The 20969-nt window shown below is 49.2% G+C and overlaps 1 protein-coding gene across 1 annotated transcript; it reads left to right on the top strand.

Annotated features, from left to right (window-relative positions):
• Positions 1–1493: 1493 nt before the first annotated feature.
• On the top strand, positions 1494–20299 carry LOC144496806 (zinc-binding protein A33-like). Its single transcript, XM_078217360.1, has 6 exons — positions 1494–1941; positions 2023–2118; positions 2212–2445; positions 2992–3014; positions 4055–4170; positions 19530–20299. The coding sequence occupies exons 1-6, from the start codon at positions 1531–1533 to the stop codon at positions 20072–20074; spliced, it is 1425 nt and encodes a 474-aa protein (XP_078073486.1). The 5' UTR covers positions 1494–1530; the 3' UTR covers positions 20075–20299.
• The last annotated feature ends 670 nt before the right edge of the window (positions 20300–20969 follow it).

Here is a 20969-nt window from a genome sequence, read left to right as displayed (position 1 = left end):
GCATATGAAACATTTTACACCAGAATCACAGACAATATCTCTGCAATAAAACAAGATATTGATTTCCAATCCACCTTGATCTCTCTACACCCCCCTGCCGTATTTACACGATATTTTCCCAACTTTACAAAAATGCCTGTTAATGAATCTGATCCATCGCAAAACTTCACAGCCTCTGTTTTTTCTTGCTGGAATAGCGCGAGTGTTGGGGGAAACTCTTCATGTTCAATCCCAATAGGATGTCGTTTCACTCCCTCCCATTTCCCATTGGTCTGTCCCACAGTCCTGCCCCCACACCCTGTGATGTGCTTCCTCTTTATCAGGGACTGGGAGGGCCGCACTGTCTGAGACGAAGGAACAGCGTTCCGAAAGCTTATGGTATTTGCTACCAAAGAAACCTGTTGGACTTTAACCTGGTGTTGTGAGACCTCTTACTGTGAGACACCAATACACAGACCCCAAAATTCCCGAGACAGAGTTTGATTAACTCTGCATTTTTTTATTTCCGAAAATGAGCTCAATGTTCTCAAAAAGACACAAAACAAACCATGTCCATTCTGTGCGGTTTAAAGTCACCGTGTAATTCAAGCCTCCCTGTGAATGTATCAACTCTCTCTCCCTCAGCCACTCCATGTGACAGCGAGTTCCACATTCTCACCACTCTCTGTGTGAAGAAACTCCACCGAATATTGGAGGAGAGATTCCACTTCAAATGTTCCCTCGTCAGTTAAAACAAATTACTGCGGATGCTGGAATCTGACGAAGAGACATCCAGACTCGAAACGTTAGCTCTGTTCTCTCTCCACGGATGCTGTCAGACCTGTTGAGATTTTCCGGCATTTTCTGTTTTTGCTCCGTCATCAGTTGATGTTTCTCTGGGTCCGGTCCCCGGGAGGGATACGTAAATATTTATAAAACCGCAAGTTATTCTTTCTGGAAAATAAACCAAACTTCACAGATCGAACCCTCTAAATATCTTCCCTGTCGCTGTTGTGTAAATTTCTCTTTGACATTTCGAGTACTTGATGTTTGAATGTGAGCGGCTGCAGTGATGAACACAATTCAGTTTCTGGATCCGGATCTCACACCGAGTTTCAGCAGAGTGGTTTTAATCGGCAGCGAGTTCAGACTGGAGAAAAATTCAATGGAATCTCGATCCCGCCCATTTCAACCTCCTCCCTCCCTCCCTCCCTCCCTCCCTCTCTCTCTCCCTCCACTGTCAACATTCCCGGGAGCCCAGCCCGCCTCCACCTCTTCTCCCCATTCTATCTCTCCATCTCCCTCTTTCTATTGGCAACATTCCCAGGAGCCAAACCCGCCCCCGACAGGGTTCAATTATTCCCCTCCGTTATCCTTCAGACCGCGCCAGTTTTTGTCTCCAGTGTGAAAGTGGCGAGGACATGACCCAGTCTGTAATAATAATTCCCTGAGTGTTGCAGTGAACTTTACCGGGAAATAGCTGAACTGAGGATCTGCGACAGTAACATCGAAACTGAAAGCGGTTTGAATCAGGAAGTGCTGAGAGTGAACATGGCTTCCAGAAAGCAGCTCCACAGTTTGACCGAGGAGGCAATTTGTCCCATTTGTCTCGATTTCTTCACTAATCCGGTTTCACTGGATTGTGGACACAACTTCTGCCGCTCCTGTATCACCCAGTGTTGGGAAAAGAAGGAGATAAACTCATGCCCGGAATGTCGAGAGGAGTTTCCGGAAAGAAACCTCAGGACAAGTCGGGCCTTAGCGAATCTGGCCGAGAAAGCTCGACAAATAAAGCTGAATCCGAAAGAGAAGGAAAGTAAACTTCACTGTGAGAAACATCAGGAAGAACTGAAGCTGTTTTGTGAAACTGACAAGAAATTGATCTGTCTGATTTGTCGAGATTCGCGGGAACACAGAGAGCACCGTTTCCTGCCTTTCGATGAGGCCGTGGAAATCTACAAGGTGAAAAGGAAATATTGAAAACTAACAGCTCATTTTCCTGCTCTAACACTTGCATTCTGTGATTTTCTCTCCCAATCCCAGGATCAGCTGAAATCTTTCTTAGATTCTCTCAGAGAGAAGAAATCGGCGGTTCGAGGAACGGAACTGAAACAGAAACGAAAGATTTCTGAAGTTAGGGTAAGTTCTCCCTGTGCTGATTTTATGGCATTTCAGTTAGTTTTGTTCCCTTTATCGCGGGACATTAATTATGTTTCACATTTCATTGGGCAGGAACAGTCGAGCAGTCTGCAGACCCACATCACATCCGAGTTCACTAAAATGCACCAGATTCTCACTGAGAAAGAGCAGCATCTACTCAGAGATCTCAGGGAAGAAGAGGAGAGGATTCTAGAACCAATGGAGAGAAACCTTCGAGAGATTCAGGAGAATTTAAATTCTATTGAGGAGAAACTCTCAAAGTTGCAGAAACAGATGGAGCAAAAAGACGAGTTGATATTTCTGAAGGTGAGGGAATATATTGCGGCTCAGTTCAGGGAAACTTCACAGTCACTAAATAACTGATGGTAACTGTGAAATTAATATAGAATTTACTGAAAAATAGGAACCGAATTGAACAGAATTGTGTGTCTCTTCCTGAACGGTTTTCCTGCTGTCTCTGAACTAACGGCTCCCACACTGTCTGCAGATTCCCGGGAATACCTGTAACCTCCTGAGAATGAGTTTCTTCATCTTCAAACTTGCTTTGTGATTATTTCTGTGTTTCCCGAGTTTAATTTACTCCTGGAACTCCCATTGTAATCCAGTTCCAGTTCCATGTTGTGAGTGTGTGGGTGTGTCTGGTACGGTGTGTGAGAGTCACTGTGTCTGTGAGCGGGACTGATGTTCAATTCCAGTTTATTTGACTCTCCACAATCTTCCTTCCAAAATGCATCACTTTACATTTCCGTGTGAAATCTCATCTGCTCTGAGTCTGCTCATTTCACCAGCCTGTCTAACTGTTCCTGAAATCTGTTACTGTCACCCTCACTGTTCCTGATTCATTTCTTTCAGGAGGAAGCTTGTCGGGAGAGAAGGTAGGACATGTTCTTTCCTGAAATCCGCTTTTTGTTAAAATAAACTCAGTGAAGTGTCATTTTCATTTATTTATTGGTTGTTGACACCACATTAAATAGTCTGTCATTGCGCCATGGAAATTCGGTGTATTGTTCACAGACCAGAGTTTAAAAATAACCGCCTTAATTACAGTGATTTTACATAACTGCTACAATATTGTAATAAATAACCGGGAAGTGTAATTAATACAATCTGGTTCCCAGGCCGGAAGTGATCACTTGCCCGATGTTGGCTGTTAGTGTCTGTGACCTTCCCACTGACCCTGAGAGAGCCGCACGGTCCATGTTTCCAAGGAGTGGGTCACCCATGTCCCTGTATGCAGCCTGACCAACCCGAGAAAGTCTCACGTTAAAGGGGGGAATGGATTCTAATTTGATACTAAATACAAACTGGCTCTGTGTCCTTAACAAACACAACAGTAAACACTTGTATTCATATAGCACCTTTATTGGAAATGAATATCCTGAGGAGTTTCACAGGAGCGTTATGAAGTAAATTGACACAGAGCCAAATAAGGAAATATTAATCCGGATGACAGAGGTGGATTTCAGAGAGCGTCTTAAAGGATGAAAGAGAAATAGATAGATAGAGAAAAAGGGAGGGATTCCAGAGCTCAGGACCTCGGCAGCTGAAGGTCCAGCTCCCAATGGGGGAGTGACGAAAATCCGAGATGTTCAAGGTGCCGGAAGTAGAGGAGAGCAGGATTCTGGGAGAGTTGTGGGGCTCAGGGATTGCAGAATTGGATATTCAGCTTTGGGATGTTGTCAGCCTTTGTCTTTGTTCCACAAACTTTGTTTATAATACAGCAAGTGGACAGGCTGAATGTTAATCACTTCCTGCAGTGTGTGATGGCTGTTATCAGTTTTTGAACCTTTTTCAGGACATGGCTGTTTCCACTCTCTGCTCTTGAATTCATAAGTTATCTCTTTTTCAATTAAAAAAACAAGATTATCATTTCACTTTGGACATTTTCTTGCATCTTTTTTTAAAACATTTACAGGATTAGTGATGGTGAGCACGCACTCTCAGTATTTGATGCCGCCCTGTCTATCGGGAAGTTCAAAGACCTTTTTCAGTGCACAGCGTGGAGAGAAATGATGAAACCCATTATTCCCGGTAAAACACTCATATTAATTTTCCTGATTAGCAATCCAGTTGTGAAGCAACTAAACAGGCTTTAAGGTCCCAGATTAAATATTCACATTTCCATTTGTTAATTCCTAGAGTCTCCCGTATTCATATTTATCTTTCTGTAGGTTCCTCTGGGTAAGTGTCTGAATGTGGAGATGCCGGCGTTGGACTGGGGTAAGCACAGTAAGAGTTTTAACAACACCAGGTTTAAAGTCCAACAGGTTTATTTGGTAGCAAATACCATTGGCTTTCGGAGCGCTGCTCCTTCGTCAGATGGAGTGTAAATCTGGTCTCCAGATTTCCACTCCATCTTTCCACTCCATCTGACGAAGGAGCAGCGCTCCGAAAGCTAATGGTATTTGCTACCAAATAAACCTGTTGGACTTTAACCTGGTGTTGTTAAAACTCTTACTAAGTGTCTGAAGCCATCAGCATTGTGTGTCAAAGCAGTGAAGGGATCTGTATAACCAGAGGAATAGAGCACCAATCTCAGGATGTGAAATAGAATTGCTCTAGGATTCTGGACTGGTCTCCCTGTCATTCTGGGAAACATTTTTTTAAAAATCATCGTTTATCAGGAAGACATACAGACATTCGAGAGCAAGTAATGAGTGGTAGATAATCTGTTTGGTGGAATTGGACACATGAATCAAGAGGAGGGACTGCAGAAACTGTGAGTCTGCAGTGGATAAGAGAGGGAGTGTGGTGATCTTATTGAAATATTCAAGGTTCAGAACAGAAAGGAGGATATAAATATCCACAGGTTTAACACAGTCACAGAGATTGAATCAAAGTAGGTATAGCTTTAAGTCTAGAATAGGGAAGGTGACAGGGCAGTTTGGATTGAGTGAGGTTGAGTTTTGGAGTGATTCTATTGAGGTAGTGAACCAGTGAACTCACTCTATGAATTTGGTCAGAGGCTCAATCCATTCTGAGGGCTGACCTTCAGAACAATATCACTGTCCAGTTTCCCACTGGTTTGCAGTGTGGGAAAATGTTCTGTGGCTCCTGAAAAGGGGACAGGGGACAAGAAATCCTCATGAAAAACAGCGGGGGTGAGAGAGAGAAAGGAGCAGCGAGAAACAGTAAGAAAAATAACTCATCTCCTGGTCACAGAGAAATCATCAAAAGCTGCCTTCATTCTCGCAGTGTGAGCCTAAATACTTCAGGAGCAGTGCAATAATTTTGAGGAACAGACAGTGTTTGAATGTAGAAAATGAGGAAACCAATTTCCAAACAACAAGATCACAGGAACAGCATTGTGATAATGATGAAGTTTTCTGTTTTGATGATGTCGTTTGCAGTATGTAGGGCAGGAAACAGTGCAATAAACTCCTTACATCGTTTCCAATGGGGTTTCCAGTGGTCCCTTTAAGACCAGTGATTAGTCCATTCTACAGACTGTTCCTCTAGGTGGGGCATCACCATTCAATCGAAGATCAAGATTGTATGGAGTCTCCTGGTATGCCAAATGCCTCCAGTTTGTACAAACAGTGAGACTTCTCCTTATATTTAGTGTGGGAACGCTGGATACCTATTTTGAAGCTGCTATATTATTGTGGGTGTTTGATCTCTGCCATTCTTGATATTCTGATCAATCGTCTGACCTGCCATTCATCTTTGCGCAGTTATATACTTTTTTCAGGAATTTGGTGCTTTCCTTAACTTCTTTCATGAGCCACAGATGGTGGGTTCTCCCATTGGGGATTTTCTTTACAGCATGAATATATTTATGCTGAAGATTCTTAAACTCCCTCTTAAATATCTGCCATTGCTTGTCTATCAGTGTATCCCCGAGCCCGGGGTCCCAGTTCACTGCAACGAGCTCAGCTTTCATGGCCAAATATTTGCTCCTATTTAAGTTTAAAATACTGATTCCCTTTCAAACTGGAATTCAAATTCAATCATATTGTAGTTACTGCTACCGAGGGCAGATGGACGACCGAGCAGTGCTGACAGCAAACTGTATGTCACATCCAGCCTCATGATGAGAATGGTAAAAGACCCCAAGCTGCACAATATTTTTAGCAGCTCAGTAGACAGGGTGCTGCACAGATACACCTAATCAAGGCCAGGCAGGTCCGCCTGTTCCAGGATAGGATTCCTGTTTTGTCCTGAGTGTTCACAGTCAGATTGAATGATCTGCAGCAGGTATAGAGGTTATGCTTTATTTATACAGAGCATTGGTAAGACCGGAACATGAGCACTGTTTAAAGGAAAACACCAATTGATTCCTACTCTCATGTTTTCTGTCCATTAACCTGTTATTATTCCGTCAAATTTCTAGTGCACTAAGTTGTTCACTAATCTTTTGTGTGGTCTTAATCAAAAACTTTCTGAAAATCGAAATATTCTACATCCACCATCTTTACCTTCACTATTCTGCTAGTTGCATCTTGCACAGTGGCACAGTGGCAAGCACTGCTGACTCACAGCACCAAGAACCCGGGTTTAATTCCGGCCTTGAGTAACTGTCTGTGCGGAGTTTGTACATTCTCCCCGTGTCTGTGCGGGTTTCCTCCCACAGTCTAAAGATGTGCAGGCTAGTAGATTGGCCATGTTAAAAAATGCCCTTTAGTGTCCCAGGGTGTGTTGGTTAGATGGATTAGCAATGGGAAGTGTTTTGGGTGACGGAGAGAGGGCCTGGGCAAGACATTCTGTCAGAGAGTCAGTGCTTAAAGGGCCAAATGTCCAACTTCTGCACTGGATTCCCTTTCATAAGTCCATCTTGACTCTGCCCAAATTTACCATTATTTTCTACCACATTCTTTGTTAAAGATTCTTGCATTTTCTCTCCGACTGATGTCAGGTAATCAATCTGTCATTGCCCAGATTCTCTCTCCCTCCTCTCTTCAACATTGGGTTACATTTACACCTTCCAATCCGCAGGAAAAATTCCAGAGTCTGTAGAATTTTGAAAGATGACCATCAACGCATCCCATTATTTTCTCTACTATTAGTCTTACAAGCAAGATAAGAATAAGAATCTTACAGTTCCTTATTAATACCAGTCCCTTTATCATCTATTATTTATGGGAGGTTTTTGATGGTGATCATTGACATTTGGGTGGATTATTGAGAATATTTGTGTGTTCTGCCTTGGTCATTTAATTTAATATGAAGTCTGTGGTGTGTGTGACCACAGATTCATGCTTACCTCATGTTAATTATTTATTTTAGAGTATAAGTTATATAGTATTACTGTTTGACTCTTGAACAGTAAAAATATTCTTCACTTCACCACTTATTCTAATTCAGGATCGCGGGGAGTCAGACTCTATCCCACAAGGCACTGGGCATCAAATACAGTACACCCAGAATGGAACACCAGTCTATCACAGGGATACACTCACACACAAACTAAGGGGCAATCAACCATGGCCAATCCACCTAACTTGCACATCTTTGGTCTCTGCGTAAAAACTGGAGCACCCAGTGAAATGGGGAGAGCGCACAAACTCCACACTGACGCTCAAGACCGAATTCGAACCAGGATCCCTGGAGCTGTGAGGCAGCAGTGCTTACTACTGTGCCACCTCTAAAATTATTGTGTTTCTCTCAAATTAAGGAATCTTATGACGTTACCTATCGCAAAGGCCAGTGGCACACTGGAAGATTGGGACACTTCTAACGATCAACAAAGGGTCACTAAAAAACAGAGACAGAGAGCACAGATAAAATTATGAAAGTGCAAAATATAAAAAGGGACAGCAAAAGCCTCTATAAGGATGTAAAGAGGAAGAGAGCAGCGAAAGTGAATGTTGGTATCTTGGAAAATGAGGCTGGAAAGTTAATGCTGGGAAACACAGAAATGGCTGAGATCCGAAATCAATGTTTTACCTCAGTTTTCACGATGGGGGACAGGAGCACATCCCAATAGAAACAGCAAATGCAAAGGTCATAGAAAGAGAGCAACTTGGAACCATCCTCATCACCAAGGAAAAGGGACATAGGAACATAGGAATACGAGTAGGCCATTCATCCCCTCAAACTCGCTCCGCCATTCAATAAGATCATGGCTGATCTGTGGCCGACCTCCATGTACCTGCCCTAAGCCCATATACCTTGATACCCCTGCTCAATAAATGTATCTCAGACTTCAAGTAGGGCGGCACGGTAGCACAGTAGTTAGCATCGCTGCCTCACAGCCGCAGGGACCCAGGTTCAATTATGGCCTCGGGTCACTGTCTGTGTGGAATTTGCACATTCTCCCTGTGTCTATGTGGGTTTCCTCCGGGAGTTGTGGTTTCCTCCCACACTCCAAAGATGTGTGGGTGAGGTGGATTGGCCATGTTAAATTGTCCCTCAGTGTTAGGGAGATTAGCAGGGTAGATACGTAGGGTTACAGGGATAGTTGTTGGTGCAGACTTGATGGGCCAAATGGTCTCCTTCTGCACTGCCGGGATTAAACTTAACAATTGAACCAGCATCCACCACTGTTTGAGGAAGAGGGTTCCAAACCTCCACCACTCTCTACATGTGGAATTGTTTTCTCACATCTCTCCTGAACAACTTGGTCCTAATTTTTAGATTATGGCTCCTGGTTCCAGAGCTTTCAACTACCATTTTGGTAGGAAAAATACAAAGGCAAATTATTCGTGACCTGGGCGTCCTCATGCATGAATTGCAAAAAAAAACTAGGATGCAGGTATAGCAGGTAATAAGGAAAGCAAATGGAATATTCATATTGATTGTTAAAGGAATAAAACATAAAAGTAGTGAAGTGTTGCTGCTGTTGTGCAAAGCATTTGTGAGACCGCACTGAGAATATTGTGGACAGTTTTCATCCCCTTCCTTGAGGAGGGATGTAGTTGCATTGGAGGTGGTTCAGAGAAGGTTCACTAGCTGGAGATGAAGGGTTTGTTTTGTGAAGAGAGGTTTGCCAGTTTAAGCCTATACTCTCTGGAGCTGAGAAAATGTGAGGAGATCTAATTGAGGTGTACAAGATGCTAAGGGGCATTGACAAAGCAGACTTCGAGCAGATGTTTCCTTTTGTGGGGCAATCTAAAACAAAAGGTGATAGTTTTAAAATATGGGGTGGCAGATTTAAAACACAGAAGAGGAGAAAATACAGAGGCGATTCTCCCATTGCAACACACATGTTTTTTGGAGGGTCGGGTCAAGAGATGCACGTGGCGGCAATTTCGCGGGTTACCCATGAGCGTTTACGACCCATGCTCATCTCCCAACCGGAGACCAGGACCGCGCTGAAAACCGGCGTGCCGCTGATTTGCATCATTACCGTACTTTAGCATGACATTATCGGGATCGACACGACAATCTCCACCCACGTTAACGTCTCCCACCTCTTTGGTATGATGTCACTTTGACACGAATCAGAGTAGATATATAAAAGTCTCAACCTGATGCAGCAGCCTTGAACTGGTGTGAGGAGGGAAATGCTGAGAGCAGAGTGCGGGGATGTTGTAGGCAGGCCCTGGAGATGGGATTGAGGGCTATAGATAGGCCTAGAGGTGGGGATGTGATCGGCGCAACCTGTGGGCCGAAGGGCCTGTTTGTGCTGTGGCTTTCTATGTTCTATGTTCTATGTTCTATGTCTATGCTTGGTGGGCTTCCTCCTGCTGTCTTCAGGTGCTGGCCTGTGGAACAGTGATATCTGGGTTGGGGGGGGTGGGGGGGGAGCTTCTACTTTCTCAGAACTCTGTGGGCGAGGATCCCCGAAGGAGTCCTGCTCAGCCTTCCCCTCCAGGGCAGGGCTGTAGCTCAGTGAGTGCAGGTCCCTGAAGGAGTTCTGATCAGCCTTCCCCTCCAGGGCACTGTGCAGTGGCATTCATAGAATCATAGAATCATAGAATCCCTACAGTGCAGAAGGAGGCCATTCGGCCCATCGAGTCTGCACCGACCACAATCCCACCCAGGCCCTACCCCCACATATTTACCCACTAATCCCTCTAACCTACGCATCTCAGGACTCTAAGGGGCAATTTTTTTTAACCTGGCCAATCAACCTAACCCGCACATCTTTGGACTGTCCCTGAAGGTGTCCTGATCAACCTTCCCCTCCAGGGCACTGTGCAGTGGCATTGTCTTGCCTCAGGGTGTGGTCAGGGACTACGCTGAGTGCTGGGGTTCCGGGTTGGGACAGGAGTGCACCTTGTGCTGACTGAGGTCTAACCAGATGAAGCAGTTGCTGCTCCAGGCCGAGGTGCCGAGGTTCAGACATGGACTGCATGGAATCTGCTGTCACTGGGCACCCATCAGCTAATGACTTGCAGTCTGTCCCTTCCCTGTGACACGGACCAGCAACACATGCCTGTAACGGATGCTGCAGTTGCACACATGGCAATGGCACAAGGGTGCGCAGTGCCCACGGCTGCACAGCGACCTGCTTAATCTGTGCCAGCAATTGTCATGATGGGAATCTCACACAATCTAATCGGGTCACGCATGGCACCATGGATTGTGAGGTGTTGCCAGCACCCACAAGTTAGTGAACTGCCCCAAGTGAGGGATTGGGGTGTTGCTGGGCCTATGCAGCCAATGACATTAATCCGTCATTTTATGCTCTTTCCAACCCCAGTGTGCAGATGGATCTTGGACTGATCGATTTGCAGCTGGCCATTAGGTGGCGGCGGAGGAGGAGGAGGCGGCTCAGGAGGTGGCCGGTGTGGAGACCCCCGCAGGAGCAGCCACTACCAGTCACACAGGAAGGAGGGCAGGGGGCTGCCACTGAGGGTTGGGAGGTGGGTGAGCAGGCTCCCAAAAGGGTACACAGAAGGCAGAGGGTGCCGAGGACAAGGAGGTAGAGGCCCTGCAATTCATTCGAGGCCCTTTCAGAGGAGATGTGCTGTTGCCCGCTGCGGCACATTTGTGAGGTGCTTCCACACCTGGCACTTCAGGGGAGGGGCGTCCACCCACTCCCTGTGGACGTGAAGGTGACGGATGCCTTGAATTTTTCACTTCTGGCTCATTTCAGGCACCCAGTGGTGGCCTCGTTGGGATCTCCCAGGCCTCCGTACACAGATGTGTGCAACAGGTCACTGATGCCCTGTTTGCCCGGGCAGGGCAGTGCATAAACTTCAATGTGGGCTGTGCACAGCAGGAGGCCCGGGTTCGAGGCTTTGCTGTCATTGCTGGGATTCCCAATGTCCAGGGAGCAGTGGACGGGACACACATCCCCTTGCAGGCCCCACATGCAAGGCTGCAGCAATTTGTGAACAGGAAAGCGTTCCACTCCCTCAATCATATGTGACCAGGTCGATGCACGCCATCCAGGGAGTGTCCATGACAGATTTGTCCTCAGGCAGTTGGACATCCCTGGCCTCTTTGAAGACCGGCCCAGGCTACCGGGATGGCTATTGGGCAACAAAGGTTACCCTCTAAGGTCATGGCTGATGACGCCTGTGCGGAGGCCCGAGACCGAGGTGGAGACCTGCTACAGTGAGGCCCATGCAGCACCCGGTCCATCGTAGAGCAGTGCATCATCCTGCTGAAAATGCGGTGCCGCTGCTTGGACCGTCCTGGGGAGGCCTCCAGTCTGACCCTGTGTGAGCCTCACACATTATAATTGTCTGCTGCCTGCTGCACAACATCGCCCAGCAGCAGGGAGACCAGCTGGAGCAGGAGGAGGAAGAGGAGGAGGAGGAGCGGTGAGGGGGTGAGGTGGACGTCCCGCCATATCAGGAGCCGGAGGAAAGAGGGCCGGCGGCGATGGCAGGTGTCCGGCAGGGATGGGCAGTGAGGGACGCCTTGATTGCAGCCCACTTCACCGAGCTGGTGCTGTGCAGTGAGGGGGCTGCAACCACCACACATCCACCACACCCCAGGAGAAAGTGCAGCCGCTATTCCCCCTCCAAACCGACCTGGGCCCTCAAACCACCACATCACCCTTCCCCAGCCTCTCTCATCCCACCATCCTATCCCCCAGAAACATCCAAACCTGTTAATGTGCCTGGGCTGGCAATGGTTGCAAGTCTTGTTTGAGGGTTGGAGGATGATGATGACTCGCTGTTGTGCACACTGGGATGCTCTCTCTGGTGCCACTCAAATCTGATTCCTAACCTGTACTCCGAATGCACGCTGCCACCCTGGCCCACGTAGCTGTAAGGGTTGGGGACACATGTTTGTTGGACAATCGGGGTGGGGGGGCAGGGGGGCGGCGGTGGAATGAGCGGGGGGTGCTCTGCTGCCCTCTGGACATTGGGATTCCTAGCAATGGCAGTGAAGCCTAGAGCCCGGGCCTCCTGCTCTGCAAGGCCCATATCGAAGTTTATGTACTGCCCTGTCCGGACAAACAGGGCATCAGTGACCTGCCGCACACATCTGTGTACGGAGGCCTGGGAGATCCCAACGAGGTCACCACTGGGTGCCTGAAATGAGCCAGAAGTGAAAAATTCAAGGCTTCCGTCATCCTCACGTCCACAGGGAGCGGGTGGCCGCCCCTCCCCTGAGGTACCAGGTGTGCAAGCACCTTGCACCAAGAGTCTGGTGGATGTTGGGGAAGGTACGGCAGGCACTCTCTAACATGTGGCTGAGTCTCCAAGGCACAACAGACAGCACCTCCATGCAAAGGAATGGGGACCACTCAGCACTTTGGGGCGAGTGGGGGCGGGGGGAAGGGGGGGGGGAGGTGGAATTATAGACACATAACTCACAGCTGTGAGGTGCAAATAACAATTTATTGTGCTCTTAACGTTAGTGATCAATAAACCCTGACTACTGGTGATCTTCACCCGTGCTCTCTTAGTGAACTTCAACTTTCTAACTTTGTGCGGTCTCCTGCTTCTTCTTGGTGCTACTCCAGGATGCACATTGGAGGTGGTGTCCAGCTGTGATGCACGCCCTGTTCCCTGTGATGGCCTTGGCGGATGTCCTCTGGGTGGCCGGGACCTGGAGGGCCCCAGCTGATTAACAGATGACACTGTTTCAGTGTCACCCTGTTCCTCTAGCTGGCCCTGAGATGCCCCGGTGTGAGGAAGGGGGGAAATCAGAAGGTCTCGGGACATCCGGGATCTCCTGGGTGGAAGGCCCCGGCATGGCTCGAGCCCTACCTCCTCCCTTGAGGTGCCCAGAGGCCCCAGGGACATTCCATGGGATGCCAGGGTAGCTGGACTGAGCTCCAGGAACTCCGGCGTCACCTGGCTCTGCCAGTCCTGGAGGCTCAGGTGCTTCTGCTCCATGATCTGTGATCCCTCAGCCCTGGCCTTCTCAGACTGGGTCAAGCTCTGGAGCCCCTCCACTGCAATATTCTGTGAGCAAGCCAGGCTCTGGAGCCCACAGCAGTAGCCCTCTGTGACTGGGCTAAGTTGTCGAGGCTCACAGGCACGGCCTGCTGTGTCTCCAGAATGCCAGCGAGAGTCCCAGCCATGGGCAGCAGTTTCAGCCACATGCCCCTGACACTCATGGCTAAGGAAAGCTGTGCCTCCTGGATGCCGTCAACACCCTTGCTCGTGGCCTGCTGTGTCTCCAGGATAGGCTGGACCCTGTCACCCATGAGGACAGACCCCTGGGCCAGACTTTCCACTATGGTCGCAACCCTTGCCGTGTTGGCTTGGTTCACACGCTGTGTCAGCACCACCTCCTGCAACAGTACTCTGTTGGACCCCCCCAAACAGCCTTGCAGTTGCAGCATGTGAGCTGACAACCCTTCCACAACCTCCCCGTGTTTCCTGATACATCGCCACCAGCCTTGGCCCCGAGGCTCGGCATCTGGCTTGGGGACAGCTGAATCCTCGCCTTCGGCAGACCTCCGTGTGCCCGAGCCCTCGGATGTGCATCAGTGTCTGTGATGTGCTCACCAGATAGTGACCCAGAAGCCTCAACACTAAAGATACCCACTGTGGTGATAGTCTCCGTGTTGGTGGGTTGTGTGGTAGATGCCGGTGCCGTTTCAGTGGTGCTGTCCTCAGAGGATTCTTCAAAGCCTCCCTCCGAGGTGTTGTCCAGGGGGGTCGTGGGCAGTTTGCTCCAGAACAGCAGGGGGGTCACCAACACCCAAAGGGCCGGGTTCCTCTGGGTCCAAGACTGCAATAAAGAACACACATTAGGGGAAGGGAGGTAAAACATTCTATGCAGCATCACACTTACTTCAAGGAGAACCTACGTTGAGGGCGACACTTATGCTCACTTGCAAACTGGATGCCGACCTGGCTGTCCGTCACCATTCTGGATGAACCATCTCCCCCTGCCAGTTCCATGGCACGCTCTTCAACGCTGGTCAGATGCTGCAGGTCAGGCACACCACCACCAGTCTGTGCCCTCACATGGCAGTTATGTATGCTTTTCTCCTGTAGGAGCATAAGGTGTCTAGCAAACATTAATATATTGAAATGCATGGTGTGCAATGCATGTCCGTGTCTCGGGAGTTGTGCTGGCAGTTGCGGGGAAAAGGGTCACCACTGAAGGGTGCTCGTTGAGGGATGGGGGGGAAGGGGTTAGATTCTGTTCCTGGGGGAAGGGTGCCTTGTTGAATGCCCTTCAGGTGTCTAAGCAGGGTTTGAGATCTGTGCCAAGCATGTGTGGAGTTCCAAGTGGGAAGCTCACTCACCCTTGCTGCTCAAAGAAGGTCGTACAGTCTTTTCTGACCCTGCCGGCCAGAGCACGGTGTCAGGCTCCTGGCATTCACCACTTCTGTCACCTCCTCCCACAATGCCGTGGCGGCTGCACCCCTTGGGCGAGGCCCCTGGCTGGGGAAGAGCTGCTGACGCCTCTCCTCCATGGCATCAAGCAGGCGCTCTTGGTCGGCCTCAGCGAATCTTGGGGCTGCTTTCCTCGAATGTATCTTTGTGGTGTGACTGGCTGTGTGTCCATTCCTGCAGCTTATATACAGCTCTCGGAGGGGGGGTGCAGGTGCAGTGACTTTGGCCAGTCAAGGGCCAGTGGGTAACAAATCCTTGTGAGAAATTTTGAAGGCTGCTTTCAATTGAATGTCATGCATCCCTCAGGGTGCTGATTGGCTGCCATTGTGGGGGCGGATGGGGTCGGGGGGGTGGGGGGTGCAATACTCAGGGCTCCTAATCGATAAGCTGCTGTGTTCAGGGCAGGTGCAATATTCAGGACTCCTATTCAAGAGAGGGAATGCTCGCAAGCTGGGTTTGTGCATGGCAGCAAAACACAAGTTCTCTGCAGGGCAGCAGTGAGGTCAGTATGTTCAAGGGATGGAGGGATGGGGTATCCGCATCATCCAGATCCGTGGGGCATGGGGTGAGGAGGCAGCAATGTCTGTACGGGGGGGAGGGGTGGCAATGTCTCTCCGGAGGGGGCAGCAATGTCTGGATGGGGGGCAGCGATGTTTGTATGGGGGGGCTCAGCGATGTCTGAATGGGGGTGGGGGGGGCAGCAATGTCTGGATGGGGGGGCAGCGATGTCTGTCGCAAGGGAGGGGGGTGCCAGCGATGAGGCCAGTGATGTCTCTATGGTGGTTGTGGGGCCAGTGATGTCGGTGGGGGGGTGAGCAGGTGGCTGTGGGGGCCAACAATGATGCCAGCAATGTCTGTGGGAGGGTTTTGGGGTCCAGCGATGTCTGCGGGGGGTGGTTGTGGAGGCAAACAATGAGGCCACCAATGTCTGTGGGGGCGTTGTGGGGTTCAGCAATGTTTGTGGGGGGGCTGTTGGGGCAAGCAATGTCTGTGGGGGTTGGAGGGCAGTGATCTGAGTGCTGGAAGGACTTTTCAGTGATCTTCCAGAGATGTGCGCATGCACGGGTTCCTGCTCATCCTGCCGATTTCAGACTCTTTGGTGTGAATATGCCGCGCCCCCCAGCATTTAATGATACTCATGGTTGTGATCTCGGCAATGCACTGAGTGTGGGAGATTCGGGTCTGAAGTTGCACTGAACAAACAGTCGTGGTTTAAACCAGTTTTCTCGCCAATTCAGCATTCTTGGGAGAATCGGCCCCAACTTCTCTGAAAAGAGTCAGGAGTCTGTGGACTTCCCCACCCCAGAACGTGGTGAATATCCAGACTTTGGGTGAATTTGAGGAAGAGCTGGACAGATTTTTAATTAGTTTGGGGTTGAAGGGTTGTATTGAAGGGACAGGAAAGTGGAGTTGAGGCTGAGACGAGATTAGCCATGATTGCATTAAATGGCGGAGCAGCTCGAGAGGCTAAATTGCCGACTCCTGCTCCGAGTTCTTATGATTTATACTCTTAGTAAATAACTGGGATTTCAAATTTGCTCCAAGAACTAAAACATGATTGTTCCTATTCTAAACATTACCAAATATAAAGGTCTCATCCAAGATCGTAACAAATTTGGGGTCTGATCTGGTCTGGTATTGTACCAAAAGAAACTGCAGAACTCTCGGGTACAGGGGGAGCTGGATGTCCCGGTGCATAAATCATAAAAAGTTAGTCTCCAGGTCCAGCAAGTAATTAGGAATATAAATAGGATGTTGGTATTTATTGCAAGGATACTCAGGTATAAAAATATGCAATTGTTCCTGCAGGGGTACTGGACCTTAGTGAGACCATATCTGGAGTAATGTTTACTATTTTTATCCCCTTATAAGATCATGAGACCATAAGACATGGGAACATATGGAGGCCAGTTGGCCCATCAAGTCTGCTCTGCCATTTAATGTTCCCATAACTGATCGAACAGAGGTGTTTTCTCCTCACCTCTGTCTTAAGTGGGTGACCCCTTACTCTGAGATGATGCCCTCTTATCCTAGACTCTGCCACAAGGGGAAACAACACCTTCGCGTCTATCCTGTCAAGCCTGCTGAGAATTATGTAGGTCTGAATAAAGTCCCCTCTCAATCTTCTAAACTCCAATGAGTACAGGTCCAACTCACTTACCCTCTCCTCATAAGAAAATCTCTTCATACATGCAATCAATCTAGTGAACCTTCTCTGGACTACCTCCAATCCCAGTATATCTTTCCTTCGATAAGGGGATCAGAATTGCTCACAGTATTCCGGCTGTGGTCTAACTAGTGCCTTGTACAGATCTCCCTATTTTTCTACTCCATTCCATTTTAAGTAAAGAAGAATATTCCACTTGTCTTTCCTAATACCTGCTGAACCTGCATGCTCGCTTTTTGTAATCAATGCACGAGGATCCAGAAATCCCTGTGAGCTGCAGCTTTCTGCAGTCCTTCTCCATTTAAATAATATTCAGCTTCTTTATTCTTCCTACCAATGTGCATAACTTCACATTTTCTTACATGATATTTCATCTGCCAAGTGTTTGCCCACAAACCAAACCTGTCTGTTTGTAAACTCTTTGGGGGTGACATTACCATTGCGCCCCACCGGCTGATGGGCGGAGGGAGCTGGTAAGATCACCAGAGAGCTGAGAAGTCAGGTTTGCACCCGATTTCTTGCCTCACGCGATCTTACAGCACCGGGTATCAGGCTCGATAAATCTTGCACCTGGAACAGATGCAAGGATAAATGTATTATTTAAATTTATTATAATACTAATTTAAATGGAATAAGCGAGCCTGGGATAGAATTGTCTGGGATCACTTGCCTGTGCGGCCACGCTCCGGCGTGGATCACGTATTGTCCCCCATCAATCTCTCCTTCTTACCTCGGTATTTTCCACAATCTCTCTCTCTGCTTCATCACAATCATTCCCTCTCCCTGTCATTCACTCATCTTTCCCTCCCACTCTCTATCCCCATTCTCAACCCACTCTCCATTTCAGCCCCTTCCCACTCGCTCTTTCATGTTCACATACATTCTGCTCCTCCTCAAAGAACAGTAAGATCAATAGGTTACATTGGAAGAGCCATTTGAAGAGTGGGAGGGGGTTTCGGAAAGGAGAGAGACAGCTGGAGAGGTTAAAGAACTCTGCTTGCCCCCAGCCCAGCAACGCATACTACCCGCATTCCACCCCCCGCCACCTCACAGCCCCCCAGCAACACACACTCTTCATGCCCGCCACAGGCCCCCAACAACACACACTCCCCATATCACTCCACAGACCCCCAGCAACACATACTCCCCACATTCCCCAACCCACAGACACCCAGCAACACACACCCTCCACATTCGTGCCCCCCACAGAGCTCAGCAACGCATAATCCCCACATTCTCCCCCCCAGAGCACAGCAACGCACAATCCCCACATTCTGCCCCCTCCCCACAGTCCCCCAGCAACATAAACTCCACATTCCCCAACCCACAGACCGCCAGCAACACACACTCCCCATACCCTCCCAGTCACCCTGCAATGCACACTCGCCACATTACCCCCCAACAGTTCCGCGGCAACACACTGCCCACCCCTCGCCCCCACGGACCACCAGCAACACAGCTGCCCTCATTCTCCCCCTGACCCCATTCACATACACAAATCCAGAATCCATGCAGTCGTGGCCCCAAACCGCTGCTTTACGCGTCCTGAGGCACCAGCACTGCCACTTCAGATAGTTTCCAGCCCATCCCCCACCAGCAATGGTCCATGTTGCTCTCAGCTCTAGGCCCCAGAATCAGCGGTAAGACCTGAGATCAACGCTCAGGCCTGGGTCCATGTTGAGAGTCCAAAGTCGAACCCTGTGAACAACAACAGCCCCCCCCCCGACACAAAACGCAAAATGGACAAAATGAAACAATGCCCCCTCAGCAACACAGAGCTATTTGAAAGCAGAAACCTACCTCCTCGCTCACCCTCTCTGCTGTCTGAATGCGACTGTGAAACTTGAGGTGTTTTCCTCACTGATTCCAGCTGCAGCGAACGAGGTGGTTAAGGAGGTGAGCTGGGACGATTGGGAGTGAAGCTCGCTAATTACATTGCGATGAATGCAAAATATGCAAATTGACGTTTCACTCATTTTGGGCAGAGTCCCGATCGTGCCAATTTTTTAAATGGTAAAATGGGAATGGGTGCGAAAATGGGCACCATTCCAGCGAGACACAACATGCCCGATTTTATGACTTTTTTCCACCACAACATGGACGCAATGAGGTTGTTAAATTCTGCCCATACACTCCACATCTCCATCTTGTTCTCTTACATCCTGCCACAATATCTGCCACCCCGCTGCTCTCCACACACTGCATCTCAAACCTTCATGTTCTCACTCGCCGTCTCCCTCATGCTGCTCTCACTCTCCCTCTTTACGCTCCTGCTCCCTCCGCTCCATCTCGCTGCTGCTCTGTTTTCTCTGTTCCCACTTCACCCTCCACATCCCTTCTCTTTCTACCTCTATCTCACTTTCACTCCCCACCTTCCTCACCTGGCCCTCTGCTCTCCACTTCCCTTCCTTCCCCCTTCTCTCCATGTTCCCATCCCATTCTGCTCCCACTGTCCCCTCCCCCTCATTCTCCCCTCCCCCTCACAAACCTCTCTCCTCTCTTCCTCACTCCTCACACTCTCTCCCCTCCCCACCCCCTCTCTCTAAATCACTGACTGTGTTATTGTAACTTTCCCCCAGCTCCAGCCTCTCTGACTCTGGATCCGAACACAGCGAATCCCCGGCTCATCCTGTCTGAGGACCGGACCAGTGTGAGACTCGGAGACAAACGGCAGCCGCTCCCTGACACCCCGGAGAGGTTTGATCCCTGGGAATGTGTCCTGGGATCAGAGGGATTCACATCAGGGAGACATTACTGGGAGGTGGAGGTGGGGGAGACAGAGTGGGATCTGGGAGTGGCCCGAGAGTCTGTGAACAGGAAACGGGGAATCCCCCTGAGACCTGAGTCCGGATTCTGGGTTGTGGAGCTGTTTCCCGGATTTGGTTATTCAGCCTTCACCTCCCCCTCACGGACCCCCCTCACCCCGAGTGTGAATCCCCGGAAGATCGGGGTTTTCCTGGACTATGAGGGTGGACAGGTGTCATTTTACAATGCGGACAACATGTCCCATCTCCACACTTTCACCCACACTTTCACTGAGAGAATCTTTCCCATCTTCAGACCGGGATGGAATATCGGGAAAAACTCGGCGCCGCTGACAATCTGCGGGGTTAAAGGTCACTAACAGATCCATCCCATAATTTCACACCGTCTCCCTGCCTCCTGCCAGCTGTAAACTGATGGAACCTGTTCATATTGTGGTTATTATATAGAATTATAATTTACATTGGGGGCTCCATGGTTACATTTGTAAAATGATTCTTCAAACAAAACAATCTGAGAATCACTGGAATAGAAACAGTTTTTCTCAAAGATTCCACAGCTCATCATTAAATCCAAGAAGCAGAAACTCTCCATGTTGTTTGTGTCGTCACTGAGTGAGGGGGCGGGGTTCCGGGGAATGGAGAAGCCGATCGGCCGGAGCTCCTGTCACTCCTAGTGAGGGAGGCGGGATTTCGGGGAATGGAGGAGCCGATTGGCCGGCGTCCCTGTCACTCTGAGTGAGGGGGCGGGATTCTGGGGAATGGAGAGGCCGATTGGCCGGAGCTCCTGTCACTCTGAGGGAAGGAGGCGGGATTCCAGATCCTTGGAAAGTGATTGGTCTGAACTTCGTCGCGACGAAAACCGGTTTCCGGGGAGTCTGAAAGCCGATTGGCCAAAGCGCCTGTCAGGAACGTGCGGGAGGCCCATTTTCGGGGAATCCGGAAAGGTGATTGGTCAGTGCGCCTGTCATTCAGAGTGAAGGGGCGGGGTTCGCAGGCCCCGGGAACGGATTGGTCAGAACCCCTGTCACTCTCTCACTCTCTGTCTGTGTCTCTCTGTCTGTCTGTCTCTCTGTCTGTGTCTCCATATCTCGATCCTTCTGTCTGCATCTGTCTGTCTGTCTTTCAATACTATCCAGGTAGTTACAGGCCCATCAGTGGTGGGGAAATTATTGGAGAGGATTCTTCGAGAAAGGATTTTTTCCCACTTGGAAATAAGTGGACGTATTAGCGAGAGGCAACATGGTTTTGTGAAGG

This window comes from Mustelus asterias, chromosome 8, assembly GCF_964213995.1.
Source record: "Mustelus asterias chromosome 8, sMusAst1.hap1.1, whole genome shotgun sequence".
NCBI classification, from domain to species: Eukaryota; Metazoa; Chordata; class Chondrichthyes; order Carcharhiniformes; family Triakidae; genus Mustelus; species Mustelus asterias.
Note: the sequence above shows the minus strand (reverse complement) of the source record. Positions and strands in the feature narration are given on the sequence as shown.

Excerpts from the sequence above, each read along its gene's own strand:
- LOC144496806 (XM_078217360.1), top strand. The coding sequence starts at position 1,531 with ATGGCTTCCAGAAAGCAGCTCCACAGTTTGACCGAGGAGGCAATTTGT. Across the intron at positions 2,119-2,211 it reads GAAAGATTTCTGAAGTTAGG|GAACAGTCGAGCAGTCTGCA; the intron begins GTAAGTTCTCCC and ends TTCATTGGGCAG. Across the intron at positions 4,171-19,529 it reads GATGAAACCCATTATTCCCG|CTCCAGCCTCTCTGACTCTG; the intron begins GTAAAACACTCA and ends ACTTTCCCCCAG.